The following is an 18093-nucleotide window of genomic DNA, read 5'->3' on the forward strand; positions in this document are numbered from 1 at the left end:
ATATGTTGCAGACAAAATAAAACTGGAGTAAAAATGTGTCTCAAAACCTACAGTCTACATGAGACAGGTGTTAAAGTGGGGCAGCAAACATGATGCTCATAAACCGCATCAATGACAAAGTCCAATTAATTTAAACAATAATAAAAAAAAAGTGATAATATCAAGGTACAAGCAGCAAAGATGTTCTCTTCTGGACTGATGCTGTATTTCTGCTTTCCGCCCTGTATGTCCATCACCAAGTACTAAGAATGGAAAATGAAAGGAGAGACAGTAAGATAAGAACAGTAAATGTGAACTATGAAGCACAGTAAAATATTGCTGACAGACCATTATATTAATACTGAGTCTGGCTTAGGGTACAAGTACTAGTTTTCATAGATTATCAAATCAATACACATTCATGAGACCCAAGTTTTTTTTATTTATTTATATTTCACAATGAAATTAACACAGACATAATATAAGTACCTATACTGAGTGACTACGTGCCTCTAAAATAAAATGTTAATGCTTTATTTCGTTAGAAAACAACATCTTTGTGGAGTGATTAATGGTATAGTTCACCTCATAATTAAAATAAAAAAAATGTTTTGCCTACCATCCGATTAATAAAAGTGGCAAGCTCCAAAAATGACCAAAGACACCATTTAAACATCGTAAAAGTTGTTTTAAATCTGGGCCTATTCCTCACACAAAGCTATTGCATGGATTCGAATGTCTTAGAAAGATAGTAGATAGATATAGTGCATTATGTCATTATTTTTTTTTATTTTTTGAGCTGGACAGCTCCTGCTCATCTTTCACTATATAGAAATAATGTGACCACTCTGCTAAACTTTAACTCGTGTTTCACAGAAAAAAAGAAAATCTTTGAAACAACAGGAAAGTGAGAAAACGATTAAAGAATTTTCATTTGGGCTGAAACTAGTACTATAGCATTAGTATAGCATTCATATATTTAGTTAATTTTCATATTTTATTAAATTTTTATGGGTAATTTATTACTACTTCAATTTGCATTCTGTCAGCAAGAACTACAAATAAGTCATTAAACGTTACATTGCATATCCTGTAGATGGCGTTAAATACATTAGCAACTAAATGTGCAGGTGTACTACCTTTAGTCATGAATAAAACATATGTCCATAATTTAAAATGAACTACATGAAGAAGTAAAAAAAAAAAAAAATCAAGAAAATTACTATTAATAATTCATTAGCTGCCTATTTGTATGTAAATATATACAAGCACAGGCGGACCGGTCCTGATTAATGAATAATTCATAAGCTTCTGCAGCAGTGTTCATGTCCACTGCTGCATTCGCAGCTTTCAAAAGGACAGTCACGCGTCTTAGAATATACCAAAGAAATAATAATGTCATCTGTTACTCTTTTCCTGGATTTGAGTGTATTTGAATCTTTAAACAGTTTTAATCGTTTCAGCATTTGACTTGTATGGCGGGGTGCCACAAACTTAGGTAAGAAGACGTCTGCAAGGTAGATCTCCATAGCGACGTCTGTATTGTTGCACGAGTTTCTTCGAGTTGTAATCTGTCTCGATTTAAAATTCGAGTTATTTTGATGCACAGCCATAGCAAGGATACTAGGATACAGGCAAACCGTTGGAGGCAGGGAGGGCAAGAGAGAGGGGACAGAGGCGAGGATGGGAGGAGAGATAACCGTTCAGCCACTGGCCTTCACCAGAGTGCTTAATATTCAATGACCTGTGATCCAAACTCACGCAGGGGACGTCAAAACAACAGAGGTTTAATCATCTCAAAGAAGGAAGCACAAGGCGAAGTGAACTACTGCTCTTGCATTAGAAGTCGACCCTCGCCAGTGGCGATTTTAAAACTTTTGCATTTGAGAATTAATTTCCAAAGTCAGGATGCAACGGCGTCTTGTATCGTATGCAAATACGCCTTCTGACGTAGCTGATCATGTGGGTTTTGGCGTAGATCCCCCTGCGATCGCCAATTTTTTTCGGCTGTTGTCTTTAGAATTCGGCGGAATCGTTACAATCGTACGCTTCTGTGGGCTGTACAAGTGGAAAAGTACGCAATTTCGGACTCTAGCTGTCAGTAACCTCACATCCCAGCCTTTTCCGTTGGTTGGTGGGCAGGTAAGAATGGCTGAATTATTTGTGTCGGTTGGGAAATGAGCAAACAAACCTTAAAGTTGCGGGCGCGTTTGAATGCACACACCATACGTAGTAGCCTGAAACGTAGTGTAAAGTGCTTCTGATGCCCGTTTGTTTATTTCAGCTGAACTTTGTTTGCCCAAGGCATATTGTAGAAAGAGAGCACCAGAATAACCGCATCGACCTGACCCGATAACCTCAGTTTTAACGTTTCCAACGCTGTGATTTGTGTGGCTTGCGGAAAGTTTCATAGAACTGTTAAAGTTAATAGGCAGTGGGAGCGAAAACAGGTCTACTTCTCTGATGTCGAAATAAGCAGCAAAATATGGCTTCCAATGTCGACATGGCGTTACGTCGGTCCAAGTGATTTTTATTGGAGTCTGTTTTGCTTCAATGAACCCCTCTTTTCCGTTGCACGCCACGATCGGGAATTTATTTCGAACCAAGAATGATTAATTCATGCACTTGTGTGAAGTGAGCATGGCACGCAACTACTTTGATTTGGGCTCGGTGTCGTATGATGTAGGCAGTGGTGACGCCTTCCACGACCAGACTGCATGGCACAAGCATCAGACGCGAGCCACATTGCAGCACTGTGCTCACAGCTGTGATAGTTCCCAAAACTGTCGCATCCGTACTACTAGAGACTCATAGCACCCCATATAATGCAAATTCATTTCTGAAGCTGAATTTGCGACTCAATAAGTGCCGATCTGAGTTGTTCAAATGTCTTAATATAGCATAAGGTTGATGCACTGTAAATAATCTCGGCGAATATTCCCAGGACACCTCAGGTGATTCAAGTGTATCAAACTAACGTCCCACGCGTGATATTTGCTTCATCGTCCAATCACGTCATTCCAAATGCATTCCCAAGGTATGAACAGAGTACAGACCGAATCTCCCATCTGTCAGAAATCCTGGACTGTTTACTTATGACTGGCAGGTCTTTCCTACTCTTACAGGTACTCTGATCTTGCTAGAAAATCACTTAAAATATTCCTCCAATATGGTTTAGTGCAAGGGTGCCCAAACTCTGTCCTGGAAGGCTGGTGTCCTGCAGAGTTTAGCTCCAACCCCAATTAGACACACCTGAACCAGCTAATCAAGCTCTTCCTAGTCATACTAGAAACTTCCAGGCAGGTTTGTTGAGGCAAGTTGGAGCTAAACTCTGCAGGACACCGGCCCATCAGGACTGAGTTTGGGCACTCCTGGTTAGAGGGTGAATGTATCATCAGAGGGTTTTCTTGAGTTTAAATAAAGTTATACTTGTCAATAAAGCTCTGACTACATCTGTATCTTTAGATCTTGCTGCAACTTTAGTGGTGATTCCTAAACCATCACATGTGAATAGTTTTTCTTAAAATAATCATATATCTCCTCCCTTGGAATCTCATATTACTCAAGTGTAAAATACTGTTTTTGTTCTTACCACATGCTCCTTCATATCACGATGGACTTTATAATCTGAGGTTTAGTTTGCAGTATAAGGCTAAATGAGAGAAAATCACTTTAGTTGCTCTTGTTTGTTGACAATCTAGTAATTTATTTAGGATTATCAATTAGTATCATGTTTTAATATGTCGTTTACTCATCCTAGTAAATAACTGATCTTTAGAAATTGGCTTAGAACTAAACAAAATATTATTAATATACACACTGTAAAGAAAGCCATTGTCATATGCTTAGTTATTTTCCCCCATTATGCTCACTGAAGGGCATTCGGATGCAATTTCATTGAAGTTTATTCTGTATTTATGGCATTTTAAAAATAACCAAACATTCTCTCTTCTCCTGGCACAAATACACTTGCCAACCCGTTCTCCTTGTGGGTCGTAGTATGGTAGTATCTCTCATTACAGCGGTTTATTCATGGAACCAAGACTGAGGCAACTCTTACAAAGTAGTGACGCGTATTGTGAAAAGTACAACTCCGCTTGAGTTGCTCTGGCGCAAAATGCAGTTTGTGCCAGGTGACTGGCTGGATTTAAAATGGCTGCCCGCGTTCGTGAGGAGCTGACGTCTTTGAGGAGGTGGTTGCTGCTGCCTCTGCCTCTGCCTCGTAGCTCGTGCTGTCAGTGACTAAGCCGACAGTCGCTGATGTCACAGCCGTGGGCTGGGCTCCCTTCAAAGCTGTGTGTTCTCTGTCGGTTCTGGTGGTCATGACTACACTGAAAGCAGAGCCTCTTTGTGAGGGATTCTGACCTCACATTGGAGCCAGGTTATTTATTAGTCATCACTACTAAAGCTATTAATTTCCCTGTGTTCATGTCCTGTAAGAGAGAGTCACAACTGACGTGTGTTACCAGCTGAAGTTGCAGTTGGAGGTGGCAAACTATCTTGTTCTGTTTTTTTACTGCATAATGAGTACAACAGATCATGATTCATCACTATTATCCATGTCATAACTTGCCATCATTCTTGTATATGATTATTATATATATATCCGAGCATGCTGAATGTGTTTGAGTGGCATTGAAAGCAGCAGGGTTTTTATACAAATTATAATAGATTCTTACTTGAACTAAAGAAAATGAAACAATCAGTTTGAGTAGTTGTTTTCTTAGAGGGAGAAAAGCTTAAACTTTTTGCATTCGCTCGCTCTTTAGCAGTCTCTCTGTTGCCAATATTTTGCCCTACTTTTGCAGTCGTGACCCAGCTTTTCTGTAAGTGTAATTGGAGAGACTGCATATAACTGTAATACCTAACAAATGACACCGAAGTTTATTCCTTTGCCTGAGCAGATGGTGTTTGACTACAGCGGCTACATTTTAAAGGCTGTAGATAGATCCTCAGGTGACTTAAACAACATTCACTTTGTGTTTGAGCTGTTGTATTTGTTTTAGAGAAGCTAAACTGTTATAGCAAATGTGAAAGATGGAGTTGCTCCATCAGGGATATGAAATAAAATTACGGTATTATGAAGATGTTGAGTTTATGCTTGAGTTACAGTCTCATCTGTGGCCTGACCTGATCTTACACTAGGGAGAAAAGAAAATAAGTGTTTGCAGTCAAGAGTATCTGTCACGAGGAGTGTCCATTCTTTGTTTAGAGCGGAAGTTTATTCATTTTGAACTGGTGCCTCTGAGGAATTGTCAGAAATGGTGGTGTTTAGATGAACGTCTAAGATACAAATACCAATCCAGTTGTTCTTTTTTCTAGGTGAGGAGAGGCTGGGCGAAAAGGAGGCAGAGTAGGAAAATCGCCACATAGGACCTTACAGATATTAAACTCCAAAAAGGGGAAGACCATCATTGACAGGTGGGCCGCTGATTTAAAAAGATTTGTAGTGTTGATGCAGTGATATGGAGTAACGTGACTGAGCGTAACGTTGATGTTTGTACATCAGAGACAGACCATGCTTCTAGTGTCCTCGTTAATTAAATAGGTTTTCATCCTGTAGAAGATTTCAGACTTTGAGAGACATAGATAAAAGCTCAGGATGTGCTGGTACCAATGAAAAGATGAACAGTAGTCAGTAAAGATGGTCCATATTGATGTAAAATTATAACTTCAAAGCTCTTCATAGCTGAATGCCTGAGCTTGGTTTAAATTTACCCACTTCTCATGTCTCTTTCAGACAGCTCACTTTTTTTCAGTTCTTTGCTTTGTAATATGTTTTCCCTACAAATCTATTAATACTTCTACATTCTAGATAATAAATAAACAAAGGACTCATATTGAAGAGATTTGATTGGTGCGATGAGCTAGGGATGTATCATAATTAATTTTATGACTGATCAACTTTAGTAATTCTCATATGAGCAATAAATTCCTCATATGTAAGTTATATTGTGTCTAATCAAATTACAATACCAAAAATAAAAATGGATCAGAATTCTACAAGCGATTATAGGCACATCACAACATTAGAATTTACAGTATGAAAAAGGATCTTCATTTTGAGGTTTGCTAGATTGCATTTAACAGTGATATTAAATTATTATTTTAAAAGATGACAGCAAAGGGAATCTAAATGAGCATTTATAAGTAAATATTCAATATCGACTGATACAGATCAATTAAAATAATGTCTACTAACGGTCGATAACCAATATGGTACCAATATATCATGCAGCCTTAAAGGAATGCTCCACTCCAAAATGAATTTTTTTTATCATTAATCACTTGGCCCCATGTCAATCCAAACCCATTAAAGCTTTGTTCGTCTTCAGAACACAATTTAAGATATTTTGGATGAAAACTGGGAGGCTTGTGACTCTCCCATTGACTGCCAAGTAAATTACTCTGTAAAGGTCCAGAAAAGTATGAAAAGCATCGTCAGAATAGTCCATCTGCCATCAGTGGTTCAACCACAACGTTATGAAGCAACGAGAATACTTTTTGAACGCAAAATAAAATAAAAAATAACGACTTTATTCAACAATATGTCTCCTCTTTGTCTCTCTGCATCACGTGGCAGATGGACTCTTCTGACAATACTTTTCATACTTTTCTGGACCTTGACAGTGTATTTTACTTAGCTGTCAATGGGACAGACACAAGCCTCCCAGTTATGAGCCAAAATGTCTTAAATTGTGTTCTGAAGACGAATAAATCTTTTAATGGTTTGGAACACCATGGCGGTAAGTGATTAATGACAAAATTTTCATTTTGGGATGTAGTATTCCTTTAAAATGAGCAGATGTGGCATCATTGTACAACAAGACAATTGTGATTTAATTTCTTGTTCACATCAGCATGTTGGAATGCATTAGATCAGATGAGGAAAGCTGTAAACAAAAACAGAAAGAGTTCACTCCCAGACAGCTTTCAATCTTGGTGGGATCTGTGTTATTCGGCCCTCTGAAGTGTCATGACTCAAACTCACAGATGGATGACCGCAGTGATCACTGTCCAGTGGTATGAATCTGATACCCACTGAGCATATCAGAGGCTTAGTAGAGCCTGTCTTTATTGTTTTATTAGGTGTATTTGAGACAAGGCAGAAAACACAGTTGCCAATCATGTCTGAACTGGCTGTGGTTAGTGTATAAATGTTATCAAGTCACCAGATCAATAGAGGCTCTTTAGATTGATTAAAACCTGTTTAATGTTGTAGTTCAATGAAAACATACATTTGCCTGTGTAGATACACAGTCATGTTAACTAACCGGTGTTACCGGATTATCATTTTATTTAACAAAGTATTTCATCCGAGGCTCATAGACGCAGTGCTCAAACATGACCCTGATCTCTTGATCCATCCTCAGTGTGACCCTTTCAATGAGTATTTCATAACTATCTGGGACAGCAGCCATATAACTTAGTGGTCGACCACAGAGATTTGGTTTCTTTTGAAGACACTGTATATGCTGCTGAGCATCCATGTCTTTACAGCTGGCTTTAGCAGGAATGTCATGCCCTCGGTCTCTGGTTTCTTAGTCAAAATTAGGCATTGTTTTCCCTGCATAATAGTGACCCATTTCAAACTAATGCAGTGTAATAGGGTTGGGCTGATGCCATGTTCATCACCGATGTTTGACAGATATCACGATGTTGAGTCAGCATCATGATTCCCCACCACCTCCACCTCTGACCTGCATCTTAATTGATCACACTATATCGCCCAGTGCAATGCATGGCATACATGCTTTTAATTTTCGTGCAGTTACTTCATATAAATGTTTTTTTCTGATTACTTAATAACATAATGTAGTTGTGTCCCGATCACAATACAAATTACATTCAAGTTCCATTCAAAATGAACACAAAATGATCATAGGCTAGATGTTGTACACAAACTAAAAACAGCACCAAAATTCAAAATAATTGAAATTAAATGAGATTAAATAGGCTAGAACTTGTGAGTAAGATAGTGGGTGTTGGATAATAAATATGTGTCAATAAAATTAAAATAGCCTAATAATAACTCAAGGAGGCTGGAACATCTATACCTGTACAAATGGTGATTTTGGCCTTTAATTGTCCAACAATTAAAATACAGCAGTAAATAATATTTATTTGTATCCCATATTTCGTGTGCAATACTGTTACTGTTACTTTTCTGAAATATTTTTTTTTATTGATTGTTTAAAAATGTTTAATTTTGATGTTTGGCTTGTTTCATGTTTATTACTGGAAAAAAAGTCAACTGTATTTAGACATCCCACGTTTTGGTAATAGAGTTGAAAAAGTTGCAGTATTTATAAAACAAGTTGAAAATAAATTCTCATAAAATATTTTGTCTTTTTTGTCTTTGACAAAGGTAGACAATCAGTTTTTGTTCCTCAGGGCACACCCTCTCAAAGAAAAACTAACAAATATATTTTTTTCACTTTAACTTATATTCTGTTAGTGGAAAGTAATAGGAAATTAACAAGATGCACATACTAGCTTTAAGTTTAGCTTTGCTCCCTCTGAATAAGCATAATTAATGTACCCACTCATACTGATTCATGAAACATGTATCAGCATATACACAAGTATACAAATGTAGCATTAATGTGATGAATACAGTCTCTCAGTGTGGGTTTCACCCCGAAAGAACAGGCTCGGCCAAAAATAGGAATGCGGAACGTTCCTCATCTGGATCTCTGTGGAGAAAATCCCTCCCACCTGCTGCTGGGCCGTTTCCATGACAACGCATGAGTCCAGCTTTTCAAGGCCTGTCCCTTGGCACCCCAAATCACTGAAAGCCTGGACACCCACCCAAAGGACTTTGCTCTGAGCTCTGTGTCGTTTTCCTACTGCAGAACTACTTCATTCTCACATAGACCCACATTCATCATTTAAACCAATTGCTTTTTTTCTCTCTTAAATAGTGTTTACTTCTTTTGTTACTAGAGCCTTGTAACAGAATCTGTGGAGCTACTGTTTATTGATCGATCTGTCTTTGGGCATCAGGTATCACTACTGCTGTGGATCCAGAGACACTTGCCACCTCATCCTAACATTCAAAAGGAGTCAGTAGCTCCCACAATTTGAGTTTAAATCTGTGAAGAGGGTGTGATATGTACCAATTGCACTCAACACTTTTTGTCAGTATTATCATGAAAAATAGCACTCAGTATACATCTGTACAGTGCTGCCGGCTTCTAGAGCCCCATTTGATGAGATTTAAATTAATTCTGCCTCAATCCCAAATTCAACCCCCCCTCACCCACCTCCCTGCTGTGCTCCACAGTATTAACAGAGAACAATCTCCGCCCCTTCACAGCGGCTCCTCAGCAACATCCTCTCATGGAAACATGCATGTTAATGCATGTGAATCCATACAGGACAACTGTTTTGCAACAGTAACAGATGTTACAGAAGTAACAGATGTTACAGAAACTGTACATCTGGCTACACACCCTCCAGCTTGTGTTAACGTTAGTAGTTTATTACTGCTATTGATGTTACTTTGAGTAGTCTATAGACCAGGGGTTCTCAAAAGTCTACATTCAAGGGTCCAAATCTGAATTTTCATCAGTGTCAAAAGTCCGGACCAACAGGAGACACTTTTGGAGCGAAGATATAGTGGTTCTTTCTAATGATACTTTCATATAAAAATAACCATGATGCATTTAAATTTTGAAACGTGCAGTGATCAGTTTAATCAGTGAAGTAGAATAAATTGAGCGCTGCACATTTAAAAAAAAAAAAAAAAAAAATCTATTTGTGGCAGTCAGTTTGGATATATTGTGATGGATGGGCCGCCACAAATAACTCAATATATATGGGAATTATGAGCTAAACGCATGCAGCATACACTCTTCTGAGGCAGCTGCGCCACAAGGTTGCGGTGAAGTGGAGAGAAACAGCGAAAAGGAATTGTTAAATAAAGTCTTTATTTTTGTTTTCTTCGTGTACAAAAAGTACACTCATCGCTTCATAAAATTACGGTTGAACCACTGATTGCAGATGGACTATTCTGACGACGTCTTTAATACTTTTCTGGACTTTGACCGGGTAACTTACTTGGCAGTCTAATGGACAGTCACAAGATATGACAGTTTTTGATCGTTGACGATAAAAATGTCTCCACGATATGCTTTTGAAAAATGCTTTTTCTGAGTGCCGCATACACACAAAGTATGCGCTAAAGTCTGTCAAACAGTGCCTGAATATTGAACTGTTATCTTTTGCATTTTGCGCTAATACTGTCAAAACACACAAGGTTTTCATGTAGACTCAGTTTGTTATGTCTAAAATGAAAGTAAACAGTTGAGAGAAAAACATAAGTGCCTGTATATTAAATGCACGCAGGTCCACATTGAATTTGATAGTAGGAAAACACTATGGAAGTCACTGTGTGGACCAGCAACTGTTTGGTTTTTCACGTTCCTCAAAATAGCATTTATGTTCAGAAGACAGAAACTCATTCAGGTTCAAAACCACTTTTGAGTGAGTAAATGGTGGTATAAATATAAAACACTTACAGATTTGACAGACAGCTGACAGAATTTTTATTTTTGGGTGAACTATTCCTTTAACGTTAATAAAACAACAAAACACAAAGAGAAAAATGACTCCCTGCTCTTGACTGAAGAAATGTAATACAGTTGCTTTAGGAATCAGTTTATATAGTGTTTTATTTTTATATTTGTTCATTTCTTGAATGCTCCTGCTAAATACACATATTATACCTGAAAACAAAGCACTGTTTGTTTTATTTGTATATTATCTGTAGTTGTAATGTGTATCTTTGTCATTCTTTTATCTTTGTTATTAAAAAATAAGAACAAAGATTTTTATCTTCTCCCTCTTTTGCCTAAATATCTGCCATTCTTTTTTTTTGTTACCTTGAAAGGCTTTGTCTTTATAATAGGAAAATTACTTTGGCTGTACTGCTCAGACAACTTGCAAAATAGTAAAACCAACATGACATAAAACATGAATCGTAATATTTTTTTAAACATTTTTTATATTATATTTTTAAACCCGCCCCTAGATTAATGACAAAATGTAAATTTTTGGGATGGAGTATCCCTTTAACTTTCATAAAGGAAAAAAAATAAAAAATTATATATATATATATATATATATATATATTGTGACGAGTCAGCTGCCACGAGAGTGATGCGGCCGCTAGAGGAAGCCGCCGCCCCTCGCGCCCCGGACCGAAGAGGGGAGCGCGTGCGGCCGCCAGACTCCGCCCCTTACCTGGACCCTTCCTCCATGAACACTGCCCGACCCACACGAACTCCGCAGCACGACGAGGACACCAGATTCCCTGTTTATTTTGGACACTCTTCCCCTTTGGCCACCTTTATCCCCCATTTTATTTGATTTTCTGTTAATAAAAGCCTCTCAGAGGCCTGATGCCACGCCCACTGTGTCTGTCTTGTGCTCCTCCCGTCACAATATATAAAATGGTGTTTAAAAAGGTTAAAATGTAAAAAGTCTGTGGATTTTTGTTGTCCTTTATGCTCTTAGCACAGTTTTCTCAAGGAAATTTTTTTTTTGCCAAGTTTACATTATACTGGTGCTCTTACAGTGAGTTGAGGCTGTGATATGAGATGCTCCGGGTCCCATCCATATTTAATTAGTCTCCAATGTACTGAGGTCTGCTGAGGGCAACACAGGTCTGAGGAAGGCTATAATTGGACTGGACTAGTTCAGCCTAGCGCAGGATGTTTTTGCTCCTCCCATCCAAACCGAACTGAACACCGTATTGCTGATGCCTCTAATTTATTACACAGCACTGGGGTGTGTATCTAAATGCTTTTTACGCAGGAGCTGCAATACCTCAGCTTAATTTTTAATGAGGTTCTGTAGTCCTTTGTGATGATTTTCACACTAAATCAAGTTGTATTGCACCTGAAGTGACAATTAACTGTGATTAAAAAGCTGATCTTTTGTGTTGATCGAAATCCATGTAATCACATTGAAATGGCAAGCATAAGCTTTTATTGTTCATTTATCTGTTGTTCAGACTAGGGTTGTGCACGGATAGTCAAACATTCGAATATTCGTTCTAGGGCTGCAACTAACGATTATTTTGATAATCGATTAATCTGTCGATTATTTTTTACGATTAATCGATTAATCGGTTTATGTACTTATATTTTAGTTTTTTCCATTTTTTCCCCAAGTAAATTATTAATAAATGGTCTTTATCCTTCAGCATAGATTTTTAAGAGATTTTAACCATTTTGTCATATCCTAATCAAAAATATACCTGGAGTTGTTTTATTGTGTTAGTAATCCTTTGTCGAACTCTTCTGCAATCAGAACACTGACCCATACTCTAGCAAATTTCACAAGGAGATTTCAAATAATGTTTTCACCATGGCAGTCCTTAGAGCTCCTAAAGTAGTTTAACATCCCGAACGAAGCTTATTAAAGAATCTTTCAGAACATATTTTCACAAAGAATAAGGATAAAACAGAATAAAATTGCAGTGCATTGTATTTTATTATTTACTGGGAAACAGCTTTATAGCTTTTGCTGTGAAATTGTAAACAATCCTTCGAATAAAGTGCCAGTGGCATGAAACCTGAATGGAACTCACAATTTAAAGTAAAATCCATCAGAAGGTTGTCCAGAAAAAAAAATTGGACAGTCACACACAAAAAACCTGCTGTGTGAAAAAGAGCAGTGAATACTTAGAAAAAAAGTGCATTTCAAATATCTTTAAACATTTACCTCTCTCATTCAGTCATAATTAGGCTGCACGACTGAATTTTGAACTGTTAAACGACCAACTGATCACAGAACATGTTTGTAAAGCTTTAAATGTTAACTGTTAAAAAGCAATGTTATCAGCTTTTACGACTGCACATTTGCAAACAACATTGTACTGGAGAATCTGCACAAATAAAAGTCTTAGGGGCCGTTCACATATCGTGCCTAAAAACGCGTGGAAAACGCTAGGCGCGCCGCTTTTTCCTTCTTTCCAAAGCGCTCGTGCAGAAGCGCCCCTGAGGCGTCTGCCTTTGCTAAGCAACCATGACGTGCTCTCTCCTTGAAGATGCGGAAATTTCAGCAAAGGATAAATGGATTTGCAGCTCAAAAAATCGCTTGCAGTAGCTCTGCTACTAAATTTATTTCAAAATGGAAATCCATATACAACTATGATCAGCTGTTCCTTTCATCTTGTCTGAGCTTTTAACGTTGTTACGGGAAAGGATGAAGCTGATTGGTTAGTTCTTGTCACATGACCCGCGATGCGCTTGCAGCATTCTGAAAAGTTGAGATGTTTTTAACTCGATGCGGTGCGGTGTTGGAAATAACGAACTTGAGCGCGCAAAAGACGCGATATGTGAACGTCCCCTTAAACAGTTCAGTAGTGCAGAGTTTACAGGTTACTCTTCTTTTTTGAAGGCTCAAAGTAAAGTACTCCCAGTCTCCCACATCCCGCTAAATGCTGCAGAGACGCTGTTCGGGAAGCACGTGACATAAAACGAGGCCAGCTATTGGCTATTCGCTACTTCTCCTGCTGTACTGGCTGAGTAAAACCTCCGGTGGCTCATTACTGCCACACTTTGGTCACCGCAGATCTGAAATATGAACGAAATGAGCCGCTTACGGCAAATAAAAGTTATTTAGCAACGAATCGATGACTAAATTAGTTGACAACTATTTTAATAATCGATTTTTATAGATTAAATCGATTCGTTGTTTCAGCTCTAATTCGTTCTGCTCTAATTATTGGAACTTGAGTGCGCAAAAGACCCGATATGTGAACGGACCCTAAGAACTGCGGTCTTCTACATTACTTCAAATATGCCGTGAAGAATCACAGAAAGTGACCGAATTCAAGAACATTGTTGCGGCATCTCTCAAGCAACGAATAAATACCGCTAACTTGGAGAATGCACTGAAAACTCCTCTTCTCGCGTCTGCCCTAGACCCTCGGCACAAACATCTCCGGTTTCTCGATGAAAACATGAGAGAAGTAAGAAAAAAAACTTTTTTGAAAAGTATCAGAGTATTATCCTTGACGCGAGTGGTGCGGATGCAGCTGCAGAGTGTGCCGTGAGAGCGCGTTTTCTCTGCGGCCGGCTTTATTGTTAACAGACTAAGGAGCCGACTTTCCCCCGATCATGTTTACATGCCCGTATTTCTTAACAAGAACATACAATAGAAAAAAAAGCAAAAAAGATTTGCTGACAGTTTAAAAGTTAAGTGTAGGCTGCATTCTACAATAGCCTAATTGCTGCAGGCTGCTTTACGTTTTTTCTTTGTTCACTTTTTTTTTCTTGCTTTTAATCTGTACTTTTGTTTGTTTGCATGCATTGTTAAAGGTTTTCAGCTAAAAAACACGATGTGTAATGTTCAAGCTTATTGTGTGTAAGCTTGTTCAAAATGACGGAAACAGTAAATGTTGCTGAAAAATAACGTCTGTCTCATTAAACTTAATTTAAATAAACGAATATTCGAATATTAGTTTTTTGTGAGCTCAAATATTCGAATGTGATATTTGCGGAAAACGCCCATCCCTAGTTCAGACAGTTTCTTCAGACAGTGAAGAACCTTGAAAAGCTCTCTGCATTTTCACATCAAGTGTCTACAGGCAGTCACACAAAAATGCGGCAGAGTCAGACACACAACTTGCAGCATCCTAAAATCAAAACCATTTTCTATAAATCTTTGCACATCTGTTCGTCATCTTTTGACAGAACCTGATATGACTTTGTGGACTTCAAAATTGTTATGTGCCATTCAAAAAATTTATACAAAATCTTTGGAAAAAAAACCCCCAGTATATATAAATCTTTTCAAGTGACATGTATATTGTAGGCTAAAAGATACCTTGTTTATAGACAGTTTTTCAATAACAAGTTTGTCTGTTTGTGACCTTTTTTTCTTGTAATCTTTTTTTCATACAACAACCTGTTAAACTTCATGTTCATTCATGAAAAAGTGCAAAAACCTGTGTCTTTTTTTTCAGCGGGGAAATGCAATAACATTTCATGTGTCCTTTAACCAACCCCCATTGACTATTCACTGACTTCATTTAACCAACTATGATAATACAAAACTTGTGGTTTTGGTTAGTGTTCTTTCATCTGTATTCACATTAGATTTTCTACGTGACAATTTGTTCGCAAATGGGAAAAAGCCACGCAGATCGCACAGTAAATTTGCTGTTTTGGGGCTTAAAGCTCTTCACATCTGGCAACCACAAGCATGAACGCTAGTGAAGACTTGTTAGCAATGCAAGATAACGCAAATGCCAAAATAAAAACACGTTTCAGGATAAATAACGAGCCAGCCAATATCGTGACAATTTTTTTAAATTAATCTAAAAAAGGTGGATATCGTTATCGAGATTAAAATACGATAAATCGTGCAGCCCTATTGTCGTGTTTAACCCCCTTAAGCACCCCAGTAATTTTCATACCTCATTGCAATAGTTCTAATGCATGAAAATCTAGTTTTCATATACGAGTCAGTAATACTTATTTTGCATCTTCTTTTTTTTTTAAATAGACTCTGTGATCTGGGATGAAGTCTCATGAAGTCTTTCATTGGAGCTGACATTCACAGTCAGCAGAACCATCCTTTACCGATCCTCCAGCAGACAAAGACCTGCTCATTGTCCATCAGAGTCCCCCTGCACTGCACCGTCTTACTCCCTGACCATGGCTAGTCGAAGAAAGTCTACAACACCCTGCATGATCCGACCAGATGACTTGGTGACTGCAGACGATCCAGAAGAAATGGATTCCTTTGTGGATAGTCCAGAAGAGAATGGATCCTCATATGTGTCTTCTAGTGACGACCGGATGGATAGGAAGAGTTCTGTGAACTCTGTGCAGGAAGCAACAGAGCTGGAAAAACCTGAAGTGAAAGCACGACCACAGAGGAAACTCCAGGGAGGCTATGAGTGCAAATACTGTCCCTTTTCCACACAAAATCTCAATGAATTCAAAGATCATGTTGATTCCAACCATCCCAATGTTATACTCAACCCACTGTACTTGTGTGCAGTGTGCAACTTCAACACAAAAAAGTTTGATTCTTTGACAGAACACAATGAGAAGTGCCATCCTGGGGAGAGCAACTTCAAGTTCAAGAGAATCAAACTCAACAGTCAGACCATTCTAGAACAGACAATCGAAGGTTCGAACTGTGCAGTCATCTATGATACAACCAGCCCTCAGTCAGGAGAGGACTTTACTGCTTTTCCCCTGAGCAAATCCAGTACTATTAAGGTGGGTAAGCCCAAAGCAGATAGTTTACGTTTGCAGGACGATAGTCCATTGGACAAACTCGCCCAAGATCTACCGAAAAAGCAGATTACTGCAGTGAATGTGAACGGAACTGTAATAATTCCAGATGCAACTCTTAAGGATGGCCTCTCACATATAATGCCATCCTTACAACGCCCTCCTAACTTCAACTTAGTACCAAAAATTGCTGTCCCCTTGAACACTTCAAAATACAACCCAACGTTAGATGGCAACTTGACCCTCATCACCTCTTTCAACAAGTTTCCATACCCTACCCAAGCAGAGCTCTCTTGGCTCACTGCAGCCTCCAAACACCCCGAAGAACAAATCAAAGTGTGGTTCACTACCCAACGGCTAAAACAAGGTATTAGCTGGTCTCCTGAAGAGGTTGAGGAAGCACGAAAGAAGATGTTCAATGGAACGATTCAGCCTGTTCAACAGGCATTCACTGTCTTACCTGCTCAGTTAACTCAGTCCACTAAAGCTTCACAGCCCCTTATCCAGACCGTCCCTTGCCATGTTTTTGGACAATCTGGCCTAGTGTTGGCACCAGTTTCCAATTGCTCAACCGCTACCGGTCCTCCTCTCGCACTAACCATGACAAATCAGATAGCACAGGGTGTCAAGAGGCCCCATACAGCACCACTGGTTGCCCCAGAGATAAAGAGGCCTTCAATAATTCAGTCCGTTCAGACTACTCCCAAGTCTGTCTCTCCGACACCAACCCTTTCTTCAGACTGTGAGAAAACCCCTGATCAGATCAGAGAGCTGACCACCAGCTATGCTCAGTGTCAGTTTCCTGATGATGAAGAAGTGTATCGTCTCATCGAGACAACTGGCCTCTCATGGGGAGAGATCAAAAAGTGGTTCAGCGATCAGCGCCATGGAAACTATAAGGCAGTGCAACAGATTAAAACAGACCTCTCTTTGAAGGACAGCCAACCGCATAAGCCTGTTGCCACACAGTTTCCACTACTAGAGCGAGTTAAAGGCAAATCCTCTGAGCAAATGAAAAAGTTAGAGGAGAGTTTCCAAAGGACTAGCTTTCCAACCCAGGTTGAGATAGAGCAACTTGTGGCAGACACCAGGCTCTCCAAAAACGAAATTGATTGCTGGTTCACAGAGCGCCGAGCACTACGAGACAACCTGGAGCAAGCCTTGCTCAACTCGATGGGTTCAAAAAGGCCGGAGCATCACCTTCAAAGGGGGACACTGAATGGAGTCCATGAGCAAGATGGCAGAGTCAGGGACTCACCTCTTCCCATTCTGACATCCTCTGCCTGTCCAGAGACCATTGATGGCAAGTCTCTCTGCCTTCTTAAAGACGTATTTGCACAAACCCAGTGGCCCTCACCAGAGGAGTACAACCAACTAGAAATCCAGACAGGGTTAGCTCGTACAGAAATTGTCCGGTGGTTTAAGGAAAACAGATCTGCTTTGAAAAATGGAACATTAAATTGGATGGAGCAATTTCAAAGTCTAAGCAGCAAGAGACCGAATGGACAAAACAACTCATTGATCTTGGAACAGGCCCAGAGTGTCCTACAAAGGCACTTTCAAGAGACAAGGGTACAAAAAGTGGAGGGTTTTGAGAAGCTTGCAGAACAGTCGAAACTAACCAACCAGGACATTGTCGAATGGTTCACCAGTAAGTTGGGCCACAACATGCCCGATATCAGCAAAGGCAAGGACCAACATGGACAGGCGAGTGTAGATGGTAAGAGATGGGTTTCCTTGGCAGCTGACATTGATGGCAAAGATTACGATGCACAGAAAGTGGCACGAGACCTATCGGCAGAGCACAGAGTGACAGGATGAAGTCATAAAGGTAATCGTTTTTTTTTACTGG

At 39.1% G+C, this 18093-nt stretch overlaps 1 protein-coding gene across 2 annotated transcripts; it reads left to right on the forward strand.

Annotated features, from left to right (window-relative positions):
- Nucleotides 1-1736: 1736 nt before the first annotated feature.
- On the forward strand, nt 1737-18072 carry LOC132103040 (zinc fingers and homeoboxes protein 2-like). Of its 2 annotated transcripts, XM_059507841.1 has the most exons (3): nt 1737-2121; nt 5302-5400; nt 15502-18072. In XM_059507841.1, exon 3 carries the CDS (start codon nt 15654-15656, stop codon nt 18060-18062), a length of 2409 nt encoding a protein of 802 aa, XP_059363824.1. In that variant the 5' UTR covers nt 1737-2121; nt 5302-5400; nt 15502-15653; the 3' UTR covers nt 18063-18072. The 2 variants fall into 2 exon arrangements, with proteins under 2 accessions (XP_059363824.1, XP_059363825.1); XM_059507842.1 differs by lacking the exon at nt 5302-5400.
- The last annotated feature ends 21 nt before the right edge of the window (nt 18073-18093 follow it).

The sequence above is a fragment of the Carassius carassius genome, chromosome 24, assembly GCF_963082965.1.
Source record: "Carassius carassius chromosome 24, fCarCar2.1, whole genome shotgun sequence".
In the NCBI taxonomy this organism is placed as follows: Eukaryota; Metazoa; Chordata; class Actinopteri; order Cypriniformes; family Cyprinidae; genus Carassius; species Carassius carassius.